The 18,150-nt window shown below is 41.1% G+C and overlaps 1 protein-coding gene across 1 annotated transcript in view; it reads right to left on the reverse strand.

Annotated features, from left to right (window-relative positions):
* Nucleotides 1-4,138: 4,138 nt before the first annotated feature.
* LOC108424722 (voltage-dependent calcium channel gamma-2 subunit) overlaps nucleotides 4,139-18,150 on the reverse strand; it is a 77,431-nt gene continuing 63,419 nt past the window's right edge. The window contains exons 3-4 of the mRNA XM_017692912.2: nucleotides 9,518-9,658; nucleotides 4,139-5,465 (exon numbers count right to left, since the gene is read on the reverse strand). Of these exons, the coding sequence (XP_017548401.1) occupies nucleotides 4,894-5,465; nucleotides 9,518-9,658 (713 nt within the window). The 3' untranslated portion in view covers nucleotides 4,139-4,893. The remainder of the gene's footprint in view (nucleotides 5,466-9,517; nucleotides 9,659-18,150) is intronic.

Below are 18,150 nucleotides of genomic sequence, written 5' to 3' on the forward strand. Positions count from 1 at the left end.
GTTTTTTCTGCAATATGTTAAATTCAGCGAATAAACAGTAATTCTGCATTTAAATGTGCCGAAGTGAGTTCTCTGTAGTGGATGTGTTCTCTTATTTTCACCGGTGCACACAAACTTTTGCATATGACAGTATAGTGTAGACTGAAATGGTGTAAGCTGGACACCAGAGGGTATTTTAAAATGTTTTAGTCAAAATTTTAAAGTTTTGGGACACAAAAAGTGACTAAGTGAAAAATTATATACTGTAATCATTTATTTACAGTAATTTCTCTATCACTTTTTCTTTGCCTCCAGATGTGCTCACCACTTTTCAAATATGAGTCATTAGGGATGCTTCTTCATTCTCAGCATGAACCAGCTTTCTCGCTCATTAGGGAATCATCTGCAGCTCTGGTCATCTTTCTAGGCACATAGAAATTACTTAATTTTTACAGCTTTCTGCAGTAGCTTATATAATATTAGGACCATTTATTACATATATCAACAGATTTTTTATTATTGAAAATAATGATTCCAAACTTATGATCAGTAGTGTAGATTCCAGACATGACGAGTTCTGCCAAAGCCTATATCATTCCTAAAATGAAGTGGCACATTTATAAACAGAAAATATGTCCTTGTTAGTGGTTTTTGGCTTGGATGTAAGATATGTGGATAAACCTTTAATTGATATAGAACCTTTATTCATCTTGAGGTTTCTTAAAGGGGAATTTCAACTGAAAAGCTCAGCAAAATTCAGTCCCTGAGATGTAAACAAAGTTGTTCAGAGTGGTTTGATGTGAAATGGTTCATTGTAAATAAAGTGACAGATAGGAACCAGGGGTCGCCATGACTACAACACAAATAGGCATTTTTTTTACAATCCAAAATCAGTGAACCTTCATGTGTCTTCTGAAATTTTTATCGCTGATGTCGGAAGAAAACCTCATATTTCCAAAATTGGAACTTTACAGGAGAAAGAAAAAACTTACTGTAGTTTTAATGCAAGTCAATGGAACCAGACATCTTTCCAAGTCATTCTGGGCCGTTTCTTTTGCTCTATTCATCATGAAATGTACAAACAATGTAAAGGGCAACAGGTCCTTTGAAATTATGTCCAAAACTGAACATTAAATGGAGATACAAGGTTTTCTTCCAACAGCAGCGATATGTAATGTTGATGATGGTAAAATAGAGATAAATCTGAAGAAATATGTTTTATTCAAGGGCTGTTTTTGCCTAACAACACCCTACATGTACCCTTCTGCCATGAATAGATTCAAATAAACTTTTTCGGCCATAACCAATAATCAATTTGTGTAGTAACTTTCTGTGAAGGTGTTTTAATGCATTAAAGTCTTCCAACAACTGGTTCCTGTCATCGCCACTGTGAACAATTCTTGCTCAGTCTGTTTCTCTAGAATGGAGCATTTTAGGCCAAATCAGTCTGAATGACTTTGTTGACATTTCAACCATTTAATTATGTGGAAATTTTGGTGAACAATTGGTGGAGTTCCCCTTTAAATTGAAAGAGACTGCATATCCATATGGATACCATGGAATTTGAAGTAAATGAATCCTTCCCCTGAAAAGTGAGAGCTGATTTTGTCTTAGTGGTTTAGGGTGGATAAAGGTGGAAATAGCAGTCCTCTGTAAAAAAAATGGAATTTGTGGAAATGGGTTTCAACTATGTCACCATTTTCTTCTACTAAATGAAATGATGAATCGAGGTGGAATGTGCTTGCCTTCTTTCTTCGTTTAGGCTGTTTGCAACCGGTCTTACCACGGTGAAACTCAACTACATCCAAAAATGGAAAATTGAGGTCGTTGGTTGGGTTTATGAAGTTAACATGTTCCCACTTACTCTCAGACTTGTTGGAGAGCAACATATCCTGAGATCCAGCTTTTTCTCTCTGTGTTCCTACCAAGACAGAGTAGGAATCCACATACTGATTCGGACCAATCTTCCCATAGCTTTAGAAATCAGGCAGACAAAGCAACTAGTTCAAATTCCTGATAGCAGCTGCAGCCTAATTCAGAATTATCCAGGAGAGCAGGAATCAAAGCTAGTTTCACAATTACAGATACAGTCATGTGAAGCCTGATTGAAGTCAAATGATATCTAATTGTAGTTTAGTGTATGGCATTTTTCCACTGCACACTCAAAAACAAGAACTGACCCAGACAGGAACTAACAGAATTGGCCCTAGTTTATTTTCCACCTGGCTGAGTCAGATAGATGTGCTAACTAGCTTATGTTGCCTTAATAATACTAAAACTAGCAAGTGACATGTCAAAAAGCGTTCTTGTATACTTTCTGGTCCAGGTAGTGGTGATGTAGTAGCGCTTAGTGACTTTATCCCCATCTGGAGGTTTTAATCAGGCTTGAAATTTTGGGCCGAACCTGAATACAGTGAGACCTGATACAAAGCATCACTTATAAAGTCTGAACCTGATCCGATCCCAGCTAAATTCTGTCAGAGCTGACCCCACCCGAGCCACATCATCGTTTCGAATCCAAAGCTGACAAACGTTCGTCCGAAAATGACAACCCAAGCAGTCATCACCCAAAGTGGCAAATAAAACCTGATATTTCTTAATGATAGCAGCTGTTAAATTACAGCGTAGTGACACCATCAGATCACGGACAAATTCAATAAAAATAATGATATAATAACCTGCAGTCCAAAGTTAGGTTTAAGTTTATTCATCAAGCAATGCTTTTGGGCAGCAAAGCTGGTGCTCAGATATTGGCCTTCCCTGTTTAATCCTAAAGCTTTGTTTCTGTACACAGAACATGTTACATACAGTTGTAAGCAAAAGTTTACGCACCCTTGCTCAAATGACATGTTTTTGTTGATGTTCTAAGTGAAATTAAGTGAACACCCTCTCTACAGAGAACACACTGCTGCACATTTTAATGCACAATTACGGTTTATTTGCTGACGTTGGGAAAAAGTGAACTGTAAAATGTAGCCTGTTTTTTTTTTTTTCACAATATTCATTCACTAAATGCCTCATTTCATTTGTTTCCTTGTGTGCTAACTTATTTTCACTTAGTAAATCAATAGGATCTATAATTTAACCACGGGGTGTTCAAACTTTTACGTACAACTGTATAACTTATGAAACAGACAATATAAAAAATACAATAAACAAATTGATCATGTAATCAAGTGCTTTTGGCTGCGCTAATCTGTCTTACCTGAATCGATTCAAGTGAGAGACTCCAGTATTAAAACTAGATTAAAATGTGTTAAAAGTGGGGGGGGGGGAGGATTTGGGGGGCGCTGAATGTGAAATTTGAACTGAACAAATATTTAAGCTCAACCTCGAAGAGCAAAGAACCCCCTTCTCCCCCTCCCCCCAAGTACCATTAGGTCTTGTTAGTACTAATCTTGAACAGGTTATCAGTGAAGGCAACACTCAAACCTTTGGTACTGAACTGATGGTGGATGAAAAAAAGACACAGTTCTGGTTCTCTTGTGCTAAACGTTCTACTTTGTGTGTGCACTGCGACAGCAACCCAAGACCCAAGCCAAACAAGTGGAACGTTCTGCAATGTCCAAGTCATCTGGCCTCAGTCTGAGCATGTGTTTAACTTACTGAAATTAAAACTGAGGGTAGAACAATGCAAAAACAAGCAGGAACTGAAGACAGCTGCGGTAAAGGCCTGGCAAAGCAGCACCAGGGAAGAACCCCACTGTCTGGTGATGACTGTGGGTTCCAGACTTCAGGCAGCCACTGATGGCAAAGGATTTGAACCAAGTATTAACAGTGACCGATTGTTAATTTGTCCAGCTGCTTTCATGCCCCTAAAAATCAGGGGCTGTGTATGAAAATGGCTGCAATTCCTATATTACTGTCCTAATTTTGACGTAAATACTCTCAAATTAAAGCTGAAAGTAGAAAACCTCATATTTCATATACAACTTTGTTGATGAACAAATATTAATAGACTTGACTGTAGATTACTGATTGGTTATGGTCACCACACCAGGCAGTACACAGGAACGAAGTCAGCTGGCCCCACTGATGTTTTGCGAATAAGGACCACTGGGAAAGAAAACCAGACAGATTCCAGTTGTTGTTATTATTTTTCTGTTTACAAAAATGTCATTACTTTTTGTTTCCCGACTCCAATAAAATCCTTTCCCCATTTCTTTTGTTTCCATGACGACTTTATTGACTTTTCATTGTTTTTTATTTTTATTTTCAAGTCTTTTTTTTGTCCTTGCGTCAGGGAAGTCTATCTGTGGTTTATTAACATATATTTTTATATATTCATATATAATTAATACATATATTAACTTATAAGTTGTGGCTGGGGCACGGGTTCGTCTCTTGCCCTGGGTAACACCTCGGCCACAATGCTTCACAGTATTAATGCGCAAAAGAATGAGATGGATACATACAGGAAGTAAAGAGAGAGGTGGGCGGGGAGGAGGGGCGGCGACGCGCGTCGCCATGGAGACCGAGAAGAGAGTCAAAAAAATAGAAACCTTTTAAAACTCACGCCACTTACAGCACCCTCCTGCTCTCTCTCTCTCTCTCTCTCTCTCTCTCTCGCTACCTTTCTCCCCATTTTCGCTCCTCTTCACTTCTTTAGAAACATGGTTTAAAACTTGTTAAATTACGGTAGATGGGAAAAATCATGCATTTTCTTTATCTCTTTTTTTGGACTTTTTTCAACTTTTTCACTTTTTTTCAACATGGAAACTCAGAATCTTTGTCATCATCATCGTCATCATAGTTGTAAAGATCTCACAACTCAGAGAGCTTTTTTCGTCCTCGGTCCTTCTTATTATTCATCCCCCTTTCCTTTCTGTCACCTCTATGGTTCTCCTTTCACTCTCTATCTCTTGCCCATGTTCAGTCAGTTCCCCTCCCAGTCACTGTGGGTCTCTGCGGCGCTCATACTGGCGTGGTACGACGGTTGGCTGCATTGCTGTGCGAGTCTTTCGCATCTTTCGGGATGCAGTTGTGGACCTGCAGGAAGTTATGGTCCCTCTCCGAGTTGTAGGTGGCCGTGGGTGTCCCGTGGGAGGCTTTAAGTGTGTCTCCGCCACCGCGGCCTAGCGTGTACATGGAGATGTCGGTGGATGGCAGCGCCCCGAAAGCCTTCAGGCCCACCGGTGAGGCATCACGGGAGTGCGAGGGGTCTGTAGAACGGCTTGAGGAACGCGAGCGGCGCCGGTAGCGATAGCGGTAGCTGGGGATGCGTGTGATGGCCGAGCCTTGAAGGTAGTCCGCATTTCCGGCAGAGATGCCCCGGCCGGCGCGAGCATTGGCCGCCCGGAGCTCACGGTGCCGGTCAATGAACATGTGGACGGCCAGGACCCCCACCATTTCGGCCATGATGAATGACAGGGCGCCAAAGTAGAAGCTCCAGCCGTAAGAGTAGCTGTTCTTTTTGGAGTCGCTCTTGGACGGGTCGCCGGCATTCGCTGATATGTACACAATCATCCCGATGATGTTGCTCAGGCCTGGGGTGAAAGAACGAGAAAGAATGTGTCAGAGAGAAGGACACTGGTGGCAGGGTTAGGTTACAAGTTGACAGCATCAGCTATAGTGGCTAACACCTGTTAGTGGGTCAGAACATATGCAAACCATGCATTTATGAAGTGTCTTTTACAGTCATGATACAGAATACAAGGCACTGATCTACAGTCTCATAGGAAGCTAAATGGATAAGGCTTGAGATGATAAATATGTCTAAAGTGTGCTTTGCAGCAAAATCTGTTCAGTTCAGGAGAAAGAAAGATTGTTTGAGAATAGGAAGAGAAGTCAAAAGACCATGGGCAAGTGGAGGTTTTGGTTTAACAGACTAACACTACTCTGTGAGGCTGGTGCGTTTTGTGTAAATCTAAAAAAAAATGATGAAAGATAGTGATATGAATGTGATCTAACATTCTTCAGATGCTATAAATGTGGGCATGGAAAAAGTATTTAGATAGTACAAATTTGGCTATTGAAAAAGGCCTCAGGTGCTGCTGACTTGGCCTTTGAAAAGGTCTTCAGGTGTTAAAGATGTGGTCATTGAAAAAGTCTTTAAATGCTACAGATGCCTTTGATGTAATAGCCCTGCCCAAACTATTGTCTGTTAGAGGCTGCAGTAATTAAGTTCAGTTGGCAATGAGCAGAGAATTGCAGGTTTGATCCCAGGTGGATTCCATGGGGAACTGACTCTTGTATGTAGAGAGCTGTCACTGTGTCCTTGAACAAACTGGTCCAAGGATACGACTCCTATCACCCCATTCTTCTCCCCAGCATGTGCTCATAAATAAGACCATGTTTGCAAAGCACTTTCACTGGTAAAATGAAGGTCACTTGTTAAGAAAGCAGGAAAGAACTTTCTGCTTGCTCTTGTGGCACCATGCTTATCTGGGATCAGAGCTGTGCTCCTACACTTGTGTCAGTCAAAGTGAAGTCCAGCCTGAAATCATCTATCAGGCCATTATTGCTTAAAGATAAAACAAATAACCAATTATTATTAGTCAGTGATTATTCTTTACATGACAAAACTAAATAAGATATTACTAAAAAAATATGTATATAATATATAAACAAAGCTTTAAGCTTTACTGAATGGAAATAAATAGGCCTAACGTAACAGATATGGCAGTATTGTATCTTTCATTTACCACATATATGGCTTGACCAGGCTAGCTTGAAGTTCATATGAGACAATTTAACCCCTTAACAAGCCAAAGGTTTATTACATACTTCTATAAACTAAGAATAGCTCCAGTTTGCGCTGAAGTCCCTGTAATTACTGAATAGTAAGCCATTGAGTGAAATAAATCCGGCATGTTAAGAGTTAAACATAAAAAAACATAAAGATGGTAGTTTGCAACTTTTAAGCATTTTTTTGTCATGGGTCTAATTACATAAGCTAGCCATTAGCCAATAAACACATTTGCAGGCTATAGCTTTAGGCTACACTCACAAAAGCATGGTGTTAAATGAGTAGCCGATCCTTAGCACTGTGGCTAAATATCCAAGTTGTGATAGTGCTGTAAACCATATTTAGGATTGTTTAGCCTCTGCTTTATGCCTTTGTCAGTTGCTCAGTCAAAATTAAGTGAAGTTAAGAAGTCAACTGTCCACTCCAGTGGCAGGAGTCGAGGGTTGGAGTTGACCCTGCAGATCTATATGACCTGGAGTTCTACACCAGGGCTACCAGAAGCGATCCTGCGCCCTCGCATGTACAATTCAAAATTCAGTCCTCAAGTTCAAAGACAACCAGCCTATTAAAATATATACTGTTTTTTGGAAATAAAATGAATTTTTTTATAAAAATCATTGGTCAAACGTTTATGTATTTGTAGTTTAACTGTTAATCAGTTAATTGGTAAACCATTAACATTGCTAATACTCACAAATCAAAATCTAGGTGACATTTGGCTCCTTAGCAGCAATGGAAATGGACTGATATGTTTTTTTCATATATATTTTTATATATATATATAAAATCAGGTTAACTAGGACACCGTTGGCTCTCTATGTATGTCACGCTTGGCTCCTCCCACTCCCCCATGTGCTCGTGTTGTGTTTTGGTCTAGTCCACGTGCTTTTAGTTTTGATCCCAGTCCGGCCCCTTGTTTGGTTACTCCGCCCCTGATTGTTCCCACCTGTGGTTCCACCTGTGTCTTGTGATCCCTTGTTAGCCCTTGATTGTGCTGGTTGATTGTGCTGGTTGTTTTATGTTTATGCTGTTTGGAGTTCTGTGTTCATTTTTGTCATGTCTGTCCCTCCTGCTCTTCGTGTCAGCTATATGAACCTGGAATGTTTTGACCATGACCCTGGATTTGCCCATAATAAAAGTCGCTTATCTCAGCATGTGCGTCCGCCTCATTGCTCCCCACCGTTACAGTGCGTGAAATGTTGTGACCCTTTGTTGAGCTGCTAGTGAGCAACGATAGGATTCATTTCTCAAAATGTAATGAACAGCACAACTGCAGATCTCTTCATATAAAAAAACAAGCACCACAATAAGTAAAAAGCATTTAAAAATGCAATGAAAACACTTTTATAGTTTAGCTGCTCACCTATAACGATGAGACTACAGTTCACTTCTAGGTGTCAAATCGTTTAAATCATCTAAATACATTCCATCATTTTCACTGAAAGGCATAGTTCAACCAAGGATCCTCCAAAACAGGCAGAATTGCATTTTATGGCTACTGTGAAAAAGATTTAAACACTCACTTGTATACTAAACCAACTGTATTGTGCTGTTATACAATGCATCAGCTGCTTTGTACTGTATTGTGAAGTGCATTATATTACGTTTGATGCATTTCTGAAGGCAGGATGTTGGATAGGGAGAGAAATAGTGTCAGGGACACTTTTTTTGAGCTGAATCCCAGTGGGAGTCTCTCAGCCTAGCAAAAAATAAACAGACTGGTGCTTATGACAGGCTCTATGTGGAGCACATATCGTACTGAAGCCCTTTCTGTACAGTAGCATTATAAAGGCTCGTACCTGCTGTGAGCACAGGTGAAAAAGTCTAGGTGGGAATGGACTTTATCAGAATGTGCTGAACACTGAATGTCCTATCACACTAAGACTGCTCTTCTCCCAGCTGGGGACATGACGAGTCAAGTGAGAAAGTGATAGACTTTTGAATGCAGGAGTACAATGGGCATTTCTGTGGTGGAGAGCAGCATCAAAAGAACAAATATGCGAGGGAGAAAAACATGAATAAATGCTTCATGATCTGTATGAATCCTGAAACCTGATTGGCTATCCGCACATGTCCAATGGGAAGTAGAGTTTTTAAACAGCTACGCAGTCTGAGCCTCTGGAGCTGTATACACTGTATGGCCAAAACTATGTGGACACACCTGCTGATTATTGCTCACCTCTTCTTTGTGTTACCACACTATGTGAGATGGATTAAATGCCAATTGCAATATTTCTTACTGCTAATTTGCAACGCTAGAACCTTTGATTTTTATCAGAGATTTAAGCAAGCAAAGGTAGCAGCTTGCCAACCCAGCGATCCATTCTAATTTTTATCATTACTATTATCCTATTGTATTGGTTTGTATTTATCCTATAAGTATTGGTTTGTATAAATTTTTTCAAACTGAGATGTTTTATTATAATTATTTTATTACTGATGTGCGTAGCCATTTTATTTCATTTGTTAATGTTATTTGTCTTAATGATACTTCATTAGTTTTATTTTATTTTTCATTAATAATAACTTTTATGGTCTTTATTTATTTGTTTATTCATTCATTTATTTATTTTCGGTGCTATATTTTTTACTACCGTAAAACCTCTCTTTTTACTCTTTTAAAATTTTGCTTTTGTTAAATGCTTGGCTACAACGCAAATGAGGGTCACCCTCAGAGTACTCAGAGTTTAATTAAAGGTTGGTTGGTTTGATTCATTCATTCATTGAACAATTTCCCTTTTTTCCGGGGGGAAACTGACCCTTGCATAAAAAATGTTAATTAATAACCATGGTGTGGAGAGCCTAGCACCTTAACCGGATCACACACAGGCACACGAACATTCACCTCACCTGCAGACACGAAGAGAATCCCTGCGCTGAGGATGATGTTGTGACGGGACTTGTAGAACTCGCTGGCGGCGATACACAGACCACCCATGAAGAGCAGGATCACACTGAGGATGGGGAATATACTGGATGCTCTCACCGCTCCTGCACACACACAGACACACACACACACACAAGCTTGCCTTTACACAACATCAGGACATGAGATTGAACATGTAACTCAGATATATCATATCATTGCTGCTGTAATGTTGACAGCATGAAGGGAGCTGGCAACTACCTATAAGTAATATTGATCTATATTATTTTTAGGGATTCAACTTTACAACATATCATATTGTATCCAATGACTAGCATGTTAGCTTGAGGCTAGTGTGTTAACTTGGGATAATGTTAGCTAATGGCTAGAACGTTAGATGAGGATACTATAAAGCGCTCTTTTTCTTACAAATATTGTACTTTTACACTGTTGAATGCACTAGTAACCTGAAAACAGAACTGGGATAAAACATAATGTTTTCAAATAGTCACCAAAGTTTAAAGAGTCAAATAGCAATTGGGACGATCATCAGTATGCAAATTAGTTTGTCTCTAATGTTACATATATTCATAAGAACTATGAGGTGTACAGAGAGCAGGGTAGAGAGTAAGGGTCTCGAAGAGCAGCACACAGTACAAAGTGCAGCTGTAGCACATAGTAAGCATCACAGACAAACTCAGACAAACATGAAGCTAAAGCTAATTTTACTCTCTACTGTGTATTCAATGGAATACAACTTTCAACATCATTTAATGAACTGATCAGCTACCTAACACTTCACAAACTCAGTGTTTTCCAGCCAAAACTCACTGTTTTGGACCAAACTATGAGGACACCAGAGCAGCACACAAATATGATCTTGCTGGACATCTCATTCAAAAGCCATAGGCATTGACATGGAATTGTCCCTTTCCTGCTATAACAGCCTCCGATCTTTTTGGGGGGCTTTCCACAAGATTTTGAAGTGTGTCTGAGTCAGTTCAATCAAAAGAGCATTTGTGAGGTTAGGCATTGATTTCGCATGTGATCACAGAAGTGTATGGTGGTTTTAGGTTAACCATGTCTTTATGGAGCTCACTGTGCACATTACATTACCCTTCACTGGAACTAATGGGCCTAAACTCTTAACATCAGACCCAGACCATTATCCCTCCTCCACCAAATTTTACTGTCGGTGCTATGCGCTGCAGCACGAAGCGTTCTCCTGTGATTCTACTGTGATTCTGTCATGTCCTGCTGATTAGCATCTCTCTTAAACTTTTACTCGTGTCTGCATAAAATTCTGTTTCCTGCATACACAGACACCAATACTCATTCACACCCACAAGCACACACACACACACACACACCTCCTCAGCACTTTCTGTGACTTCTAAAATGCTGACGACAGAATGGACACAAACTTCTGAGGCCCCCTCCCCCCTTATCAAATGCAATGACACTCCTTTCTGTCCTCTACATACCTCTCTATCTCCCTACAGAATCTTCCTCTATCGCTCTATCCTTTATCAAAGTATCTCTCCTTCGGTGAAGCCTCATGCTCTCTCTCTCTCTCTCTCTCTCTCTCTCTCTGCTACCCTTTTTTTTGTCTCCTTCTCCTGTAATCTGTTCATCAATCAGCTGTCTTATCTGCTGTTGGAGGGGTGCAGTGTTCTGTCCCCTCAAAACTGCCCTCCAATAGGTTAACAGTTCATGTGTGTGTTTGTATGTGTGTGTGCATGTGTGTGTGTGCGTGTGTATGTGTGTGTGTGTGTGTGTGTGTGTGTGTGTGTGTGTGTGCAATTGATTCTGATATAGGAGATAATTCAATACATCAAGAAATTTCAAATCAATATAATGATTCAATCTGATTAAATTCTTTTGCAACATTGTGTAAGTGTGTATACATAAGTGTATATGTGTATGTGTGAATGTGTACACTCACCAGCAACTTTATTATGTACACCTGTTCAATTGCTTGTTAACACAAATAGCTAATCAGCCATTCACACGGCCACAATTCAGTGCATTTAGGCATGTAGAGGTGGTCAAGACAACTTGCTGAAGTGCAGACCGAGCATCAGAACGGGGAAGAAAGGTGATTTAAGTGACTTTGAACGTGGCGTGGTTGTTGGTGCCAGATGGGCTGGTCTGAGTATTTCAGAAACTGCTGATCTACTGGGATTTTCACACACAACCATCTCTAGGGTTTACAGAGAACGGTCCGAAAAATAGAAAATATCCAGTGAGTGGTCAGTTGTGTGGACGAAAATGTCTTGTTGATGTGAGAGGTCAGAGGAGAATGGGCAGACTGGTTTGCGATGATAGAAAGGCAACAGTAACTCAAATAACCAACCAAAATCTCTGAGGAACGTTTCCAACACCTTGTTGAATGTATGCCATGAAGAATTAAGGCAGTTCTGAAGGCAAAAGGGGGTCCAACCTTTTACTAGCAAGGTACCTAATAAAGTGGCTGGTGAGTGTATGTGAGCTGGTGAATGTATGTGTATGTGTGTTTGGCACAGTGTTGGAATAGATCTAAAATGATTAATTACTTCACCCAAACTGCAGTAATTTTACTTTACTCATTACTTGCTGTAAAAAGTGAGATCACTACACAGAGAGAGACATTCCGTTAGTTTAAACTGCGGCCCCACAGATAAAAAACAATAAGAAAATATTAGGTATTCAGATCTTAGGTATTTGTAAGTATTATGCTGTGGTCTATTTAATCCCAAGATATTAAATGAGATAGTAATAAGATAAATATATACAAAATCATCCCAATGTTTTAAAAAACTTCTTTTCTGTGTCTGTACCGATACACAAAAAGTTTTAGTCTATAGGTGGAGCCTTATTTTACCCTTACCAGTGCATTTTAGGGCAAGAACTGAGGCTCCATCATGACCACATGGCAGTTAGATCTCACTGTTTTGAAGCAAACGTTTCCCAAAATCTGAAAATCAGTTTGGAACATTAACCCTCTATTGCACGATGTTGCCTCAGGGCAACAAACACTCACTTTACAATAATACATATTTAAAGATATCATATAAATATATATAAAGGTTAACAATAAAGGGAAGAGTTTGAGTAAGTCAACAAAAAGCATGTACTGGGTCATTCTGTCTCTAAGTGCGCATATTTAAACCTCTGTTTCAACAATCAGTTATACTCATTTTTCTATGAGCATTTGCAGAAATGTGTTTGTTTCCTATAAGCAACACTGTGTGAAAATGAAATTCATTTAGTCAGTCATAAGCCAGGTCTCACCACTTCAGGAAATACCGCTCTATATCATTTATTCCCATTGTGTCACAACGTTGCCTCAAGGCAACATACTCCAAAAGGACCCCTGCACACATTTTTAAAAATGTTTTTGAATGAAATATTCAGGGCCGATTATTATTAATCATTATATATAATTTTATAATTATGTAATTTAATAATCAAGCACTGTTTAATCAAAAAAGTGAATGCAAGAAAAGCAAATGCAAGAAAATGATTTAAAAAAAATAGCTATCATAATGCATGAGGTAGAGGGTTAAGACTATACAGTGCTTCTCAAGCTCGAGGTCACATTCTCCAATGAAATCATACAGACAGTGGACACAACACACAAGCAAATTAAATACATGTACAAGCAGTGATAAAATATAAGCATATAGTGCATAGAGTTGAATGCACAAGCTTGGATTACATGCTTGTTAACACAGAAGATATGTTTTATATATATATATATATATATATATATATATATATATATATATATATATATATATATATATAAATTAGATATAAGATATACAATCAAATGCAAAATCCAAAGGTTTGGATACCCCACAGTCAAATTACATGTTGTGTTGAGGGGGTGTTCTTGTAGAACTCATTCAGTGCATTTGGTGCATTCTATTTGATTATAACTGAATCATAATTCACCATGATACCACTGACTGCAGTTTGATTCCTTTGTTAGAGATTCAGTTCTTTTTAGAGGAACTAGGCTCATCTGACAAATAATTAGTCACCTTGCATGTTTAAGGAGGAAATGACTTCAGGCTCCCGCAGATGGCGCTGCATGTGGATGGTTAGGCTATGAATACCTGCAGGGTGTGCGATGGGATTCATAGATTGAGAAGAGGTGGTACAATGCAGTGAATGTCTTGATCTGTGTGTGGAAAATAGGTCGCAAAGCAGATGTTAATGATTATCAAAAAGAAGTGATTACATTTGAGTGTGCGAAAGGCCATAGTGTGAAGGAAGTAGTTAAATTTGCAAGTGTATTGAAGTGTATGATCATACGGGTCTACCGGCAGTGGCAAAAATCACAGTCTACAGGAAATTCTTGTCAGAATTGTGGCTGAAAGAGTAATCTGACAGACAGGGACCACCAGAATAAAAATCGCTTCGATTCCAGGCAAGTATTGCTTCAAGGAATCAACACAGGTCCTTCACTACTCATTGCTGAAAGAACACTCCACAACATCACAACATCCCCAGATTTGGATCCTCTTGAAAATCTGTGGAACTACCTGGAACAACAAGTAACAAGTGACTCCAGGGAAGTCATCCACCAAATCTGGGTGAACTGCCCAATTCTTTGATGCAAGAGTGGCTGAAAATTGATGTCACCATATCCAGAAACTTATCCATGCCAAATCGAATCTCAGCTGTTATTTGTGCTCATGGAGGTATTACATGCTATTAGGTACGTTTCAGTCACAGGTGAAGGGGGCTCTCTGACTTTACACAGTTCTGTGCTATATTGGTTATTAGTATATTTGATTAGAATGGATCTCAGATTCATATGAATCCAAAAGTTTTCTTCAGGTTAATGGGACACAATGCACTTTCACACTTTTATAATGCGTGTGCAGGAGTGTTTTAGGTGAAGAGGGCAGGGACGGTGAGAGAAACGATTTAAAAACTTTCCTCTAACTAGTCCTATAACTTCTGTTCTATTTTGTCTTTCTTCACTTTGAAATTTCCTCCAGTCAGCATCGTTTTACCTCCAGAAAGCCCATAACCTTGCTACCATCACCCTCCTTCTGTTTCATTCCTTCACTCCCGCTCTCTCTCTCCCTCTCTCGCATGTCAAAGCTCCAGGTGGTGGATTTGATTAAATATTAAGGTGACCTCAGCCCTGGCCCCATTTCCCTCCCTCCCTCTCTCTCTCTCTCTCTCTCTCTCTCTCTCTCTCTCTCTCTCTCTCTCTCTCTCTCTCTCCCCATCTCTCTCTCTTTAGCCCTTCTTCATTGATGCAGTCAGCTGGTATTATCTGTGAGATGCTAAGCAGCCCCCCCCTTCACTTTTTTATCAGACTCAGCGCAAATCAGCCCCCCACACCCACCGTGATGGTGGTCACAATGATGGTGAAACTGCTACACACACACATAAATGCGCTCAGCACACACCTGCGAGGCATCCAGCGATGCTAAAATACACATGCACAGCTTTGTAGCATGATGTTTAGGGCCCAACATAGTTTCATAAGAAGCTGGAGGAGGGGGGTGAACATACGAAGACAGAGAGAGAGAGAGAGAGAGAGACTTTAATTTGCTATTCTTCTGTCTTTTGACCAATTATGATTGAAAGTTTGACTACTTAAAACTACTAAAGTAGTTTTGACTACTTTAAAGGGGGACCGGAGGGTGTGTTCCAACTACAGGGGAATCACACTCCTCAGCCTCCCTGGTAAGGTCTATGCAAGGGTACTGGAGAAGAGAGTCCGGCTTATAGTCGAACCTCGGATCCAGGAGGAGCAGTGCGGGTTCCGCCCTGGTCGTGGAACACTGGACCAACTCTTTACCCTCTCCAGGATTCTCGAGGGTTCATGGGAGTTTGCCCAACCAGTCCACATGTGCTTTGTGGATTTGGAGAAGGCATTCGACTGTGTTCCCCGGGGTATTCTGTGGGAGGTGCTTCGGGAGTACGGGGTACATGGCTCTTTGCTACGAGCCATTCAGGCCCTGTACAAACAAAGCAGGAGCTTGGTTCGCATGGCCGGCAGTAAGTCAGACTTTTTCCCAGTGAGAGTTGGACTCCGTCAGGGCTGCCCTTTGTCACCGATTCTATTCATAATTTTTATGGATAGAATTTCTAGGTGCAGTCAGGGGATGGAGGGTGTCCGGTTTGGTGACCTCAGGGTCACATCGCTGCTGTTCGCAGATGATGTGGTCCTATTGGGGACATCAGGCCGTGAACTTCAGCTTTCACTGGATCGGTTTGCAGCCGAGTGTGAAGCGGCCGGGATGAGGATCAGTACCTCCAAATCCGAGGCCATGGTTCTCACGCGGGAAAGGGTGGAGAGCCCTCTCTGGGTCGGGGATGAGCTCTTGCCTCAAGTGGAGGAGTTTAAGTATCTCGGGGTCTTGTTCACGAGTGATGGTACAAGGGAGCGGGAGATTGACAGGCGGATTGGTGCTGGGTCAGCAGTGATGCGGGCTCTTTACCGGTCTGTTGTGGTAAAGAAAGAGCTGAGCCATAAGGCAAGGCTCTCGATTTACTGGTCGATCTATGTTCCCACCCTCACCTATGGTCATGAGCTTTGGGTAATGACCGAAAGAACGAGATCGCGAATACAAGCGGCTGAAATGAGTTTCCTCCGCAGGGTGGCTGGACTCTCCCTTAGAGATAGGGTGAGAAGTTCGGTCATCCGAGAGGGACTCGGAGTAGAGCCGCTGCTTCTTCACGTCGAGAGGAGCCAGTTGAGGTGGTTCGGGCATCTTGTTAGGATGCCTCCTGGACGCCTCCCTTGGGAGGTGTCACAGGCAAGTCCACCGGGGAGGAGACCCCGGGGAAGACCCAGGACACGCTGGCGTGACTATATCGCCCAGCTGGCCTGGGAGCGCCTCGGAATCCCTCCCAGGGAGCTAGTGGAAGTGGCTGGGGAAAGGGAGGTCTGGGCTTCATTGCTCAGGATGCTGCCCCCGCGACCCGAACCCCGGAGAAGCGGAAGATGATGGATGGATGGATGGATGGATGGATGGAGTTTGACTACTTACACTCAAATCACTAAATAAGCAAAGGTGCAGTGCAAAATGAACATCGATGCGATCACAACATGCACTTAAATGTGTCTGAATTTAAAGCATGTGCTCATCCCCCAGGCCCCAATGATGACCAGGAGAGCCGGCAGAAAGGCATGGCCCGAACCCCAAACGAGGATGAAGCCCTGTGTGGACGACGGAGAGAAGAGAACCATGAGTGAGTTGGGGACGACGTGTAAGTGCCTACCCTTGCCTCCTAGGCACCACCTCTGGTCCTGTGGCGAGGCTACTTTGGCTTGCCTTGCGTTTTGGCTCGGGCAGCCGAGCTGCGGAGCAGGTTTAGTGCCGGGGAGGCGGAACAATGAGCTCTCTTTCCCTCTCAGCTCAGGTGCTCAAAAGTGACTTTTAGGAAAGGCAGAGAGGGAACAGAGAGGAGAGAGGGACAAGCAGCAGTAGAAGAAGAAAAGACTGAGGAGCTGAAAAGCTGAGTTTGGAGAAAAGCACAGAATCTACGTTTTGGTTGTTTTGGTATGAAAAGTAAAGAAAATGGCTGCTGCAACAGTCAACCCTGCCTTCAGCATCCTTAACCTCAGATAACAGGCCCTTCACTAATTTTGGCCTCTTTTCCACTGCAGGGCAAAAAGGTTCTGAGCACGAAAGTTAACCATTCCAGTGGCTTTTTCACAAGGACATGGTTACGCTTAAAACCCATTTTAACCCATTTTAGCCACAGAACCGTTGATGTAAAAATGTAACTGTTCGCTGATTGGCTCTATGTTTTTTATTGGTATTGTGCCACAGCATCCTGCTGTGTTAATTCATACCTGCGCTTTCAATGCGCTCACAATCATCAGATTCATTCTTTTGGGGAGTGGGCACGAAGCGCAGCCTACATTCCAAAATTTCCTTCTGCACTGTTCTTCTGTTTGACATTACTCAGTTCTACCATCAGTCCTCCCGATGTAGCTGCACTGATCATAAACCAGATATACTGAAAATTGATAGTCAAAAAGGATTTTTAAATGCTATGAATCAATTTATTAACGAAACAAGCTTGTTTAAACAAATATGTGTGAGATTCTTCTCAAGCTTCAACGCCACAGCATGAGACACTCAGGCAGTGTTCATAAGCTAACTGCATGTGAGACTTACAAACTGACAGCATTTTATTCTGCTTTTAGTTTTATTTTATCAGACATTGATGAGCCAATGCTCTATATGTGAGTGCAGTTAGCTAATAAATCCAAGTTATGTGTATCACATAGACGGTAGTGACGTTGGATAAAAGTGCTGCTGCTCAACAAACCAGTCAGAGACCTTTTGCTTTAACACACCTTAACTCACTTACAAGCCACTTAAACTGCATTATATTGCAGAGATGATGGTAAAGAATGCAGCAGGAGATGCTGCAAAGAGCTAAATGAAGCTCTTCATTTGAAAAAATACATGGCATGCAGGCTGTACTGAACTTGAGGTGACAGAACAATAACTAAGTGCTGCAATGGCCTAAACAGTGTGCTTTATATATAGCAGAAGAGGCACTGCTACAATATCATTACCGTAAGAGACTGGAAAGAAATTATGAAACAAAGAAATTATGCAAAATATTTTTTTTCTCAATGACTATT

The sequence above is a fragment of the Pygocentrus nattereri genome, chromosome 30 (genome assembly GCF_015220715.1).
Source record: "Pygocentrus nattereri isolate fPygNat1 chromosome 30, fPygNat1.pri, whole genome shotgun sequence".
Classification (NCBI taxonomy): Eukaryota; Metazoa; Chordata; class Actinopteri; order Characiformes; family Serrasalmidae; genus Pygocentrus; species Pygocentrus nattereri.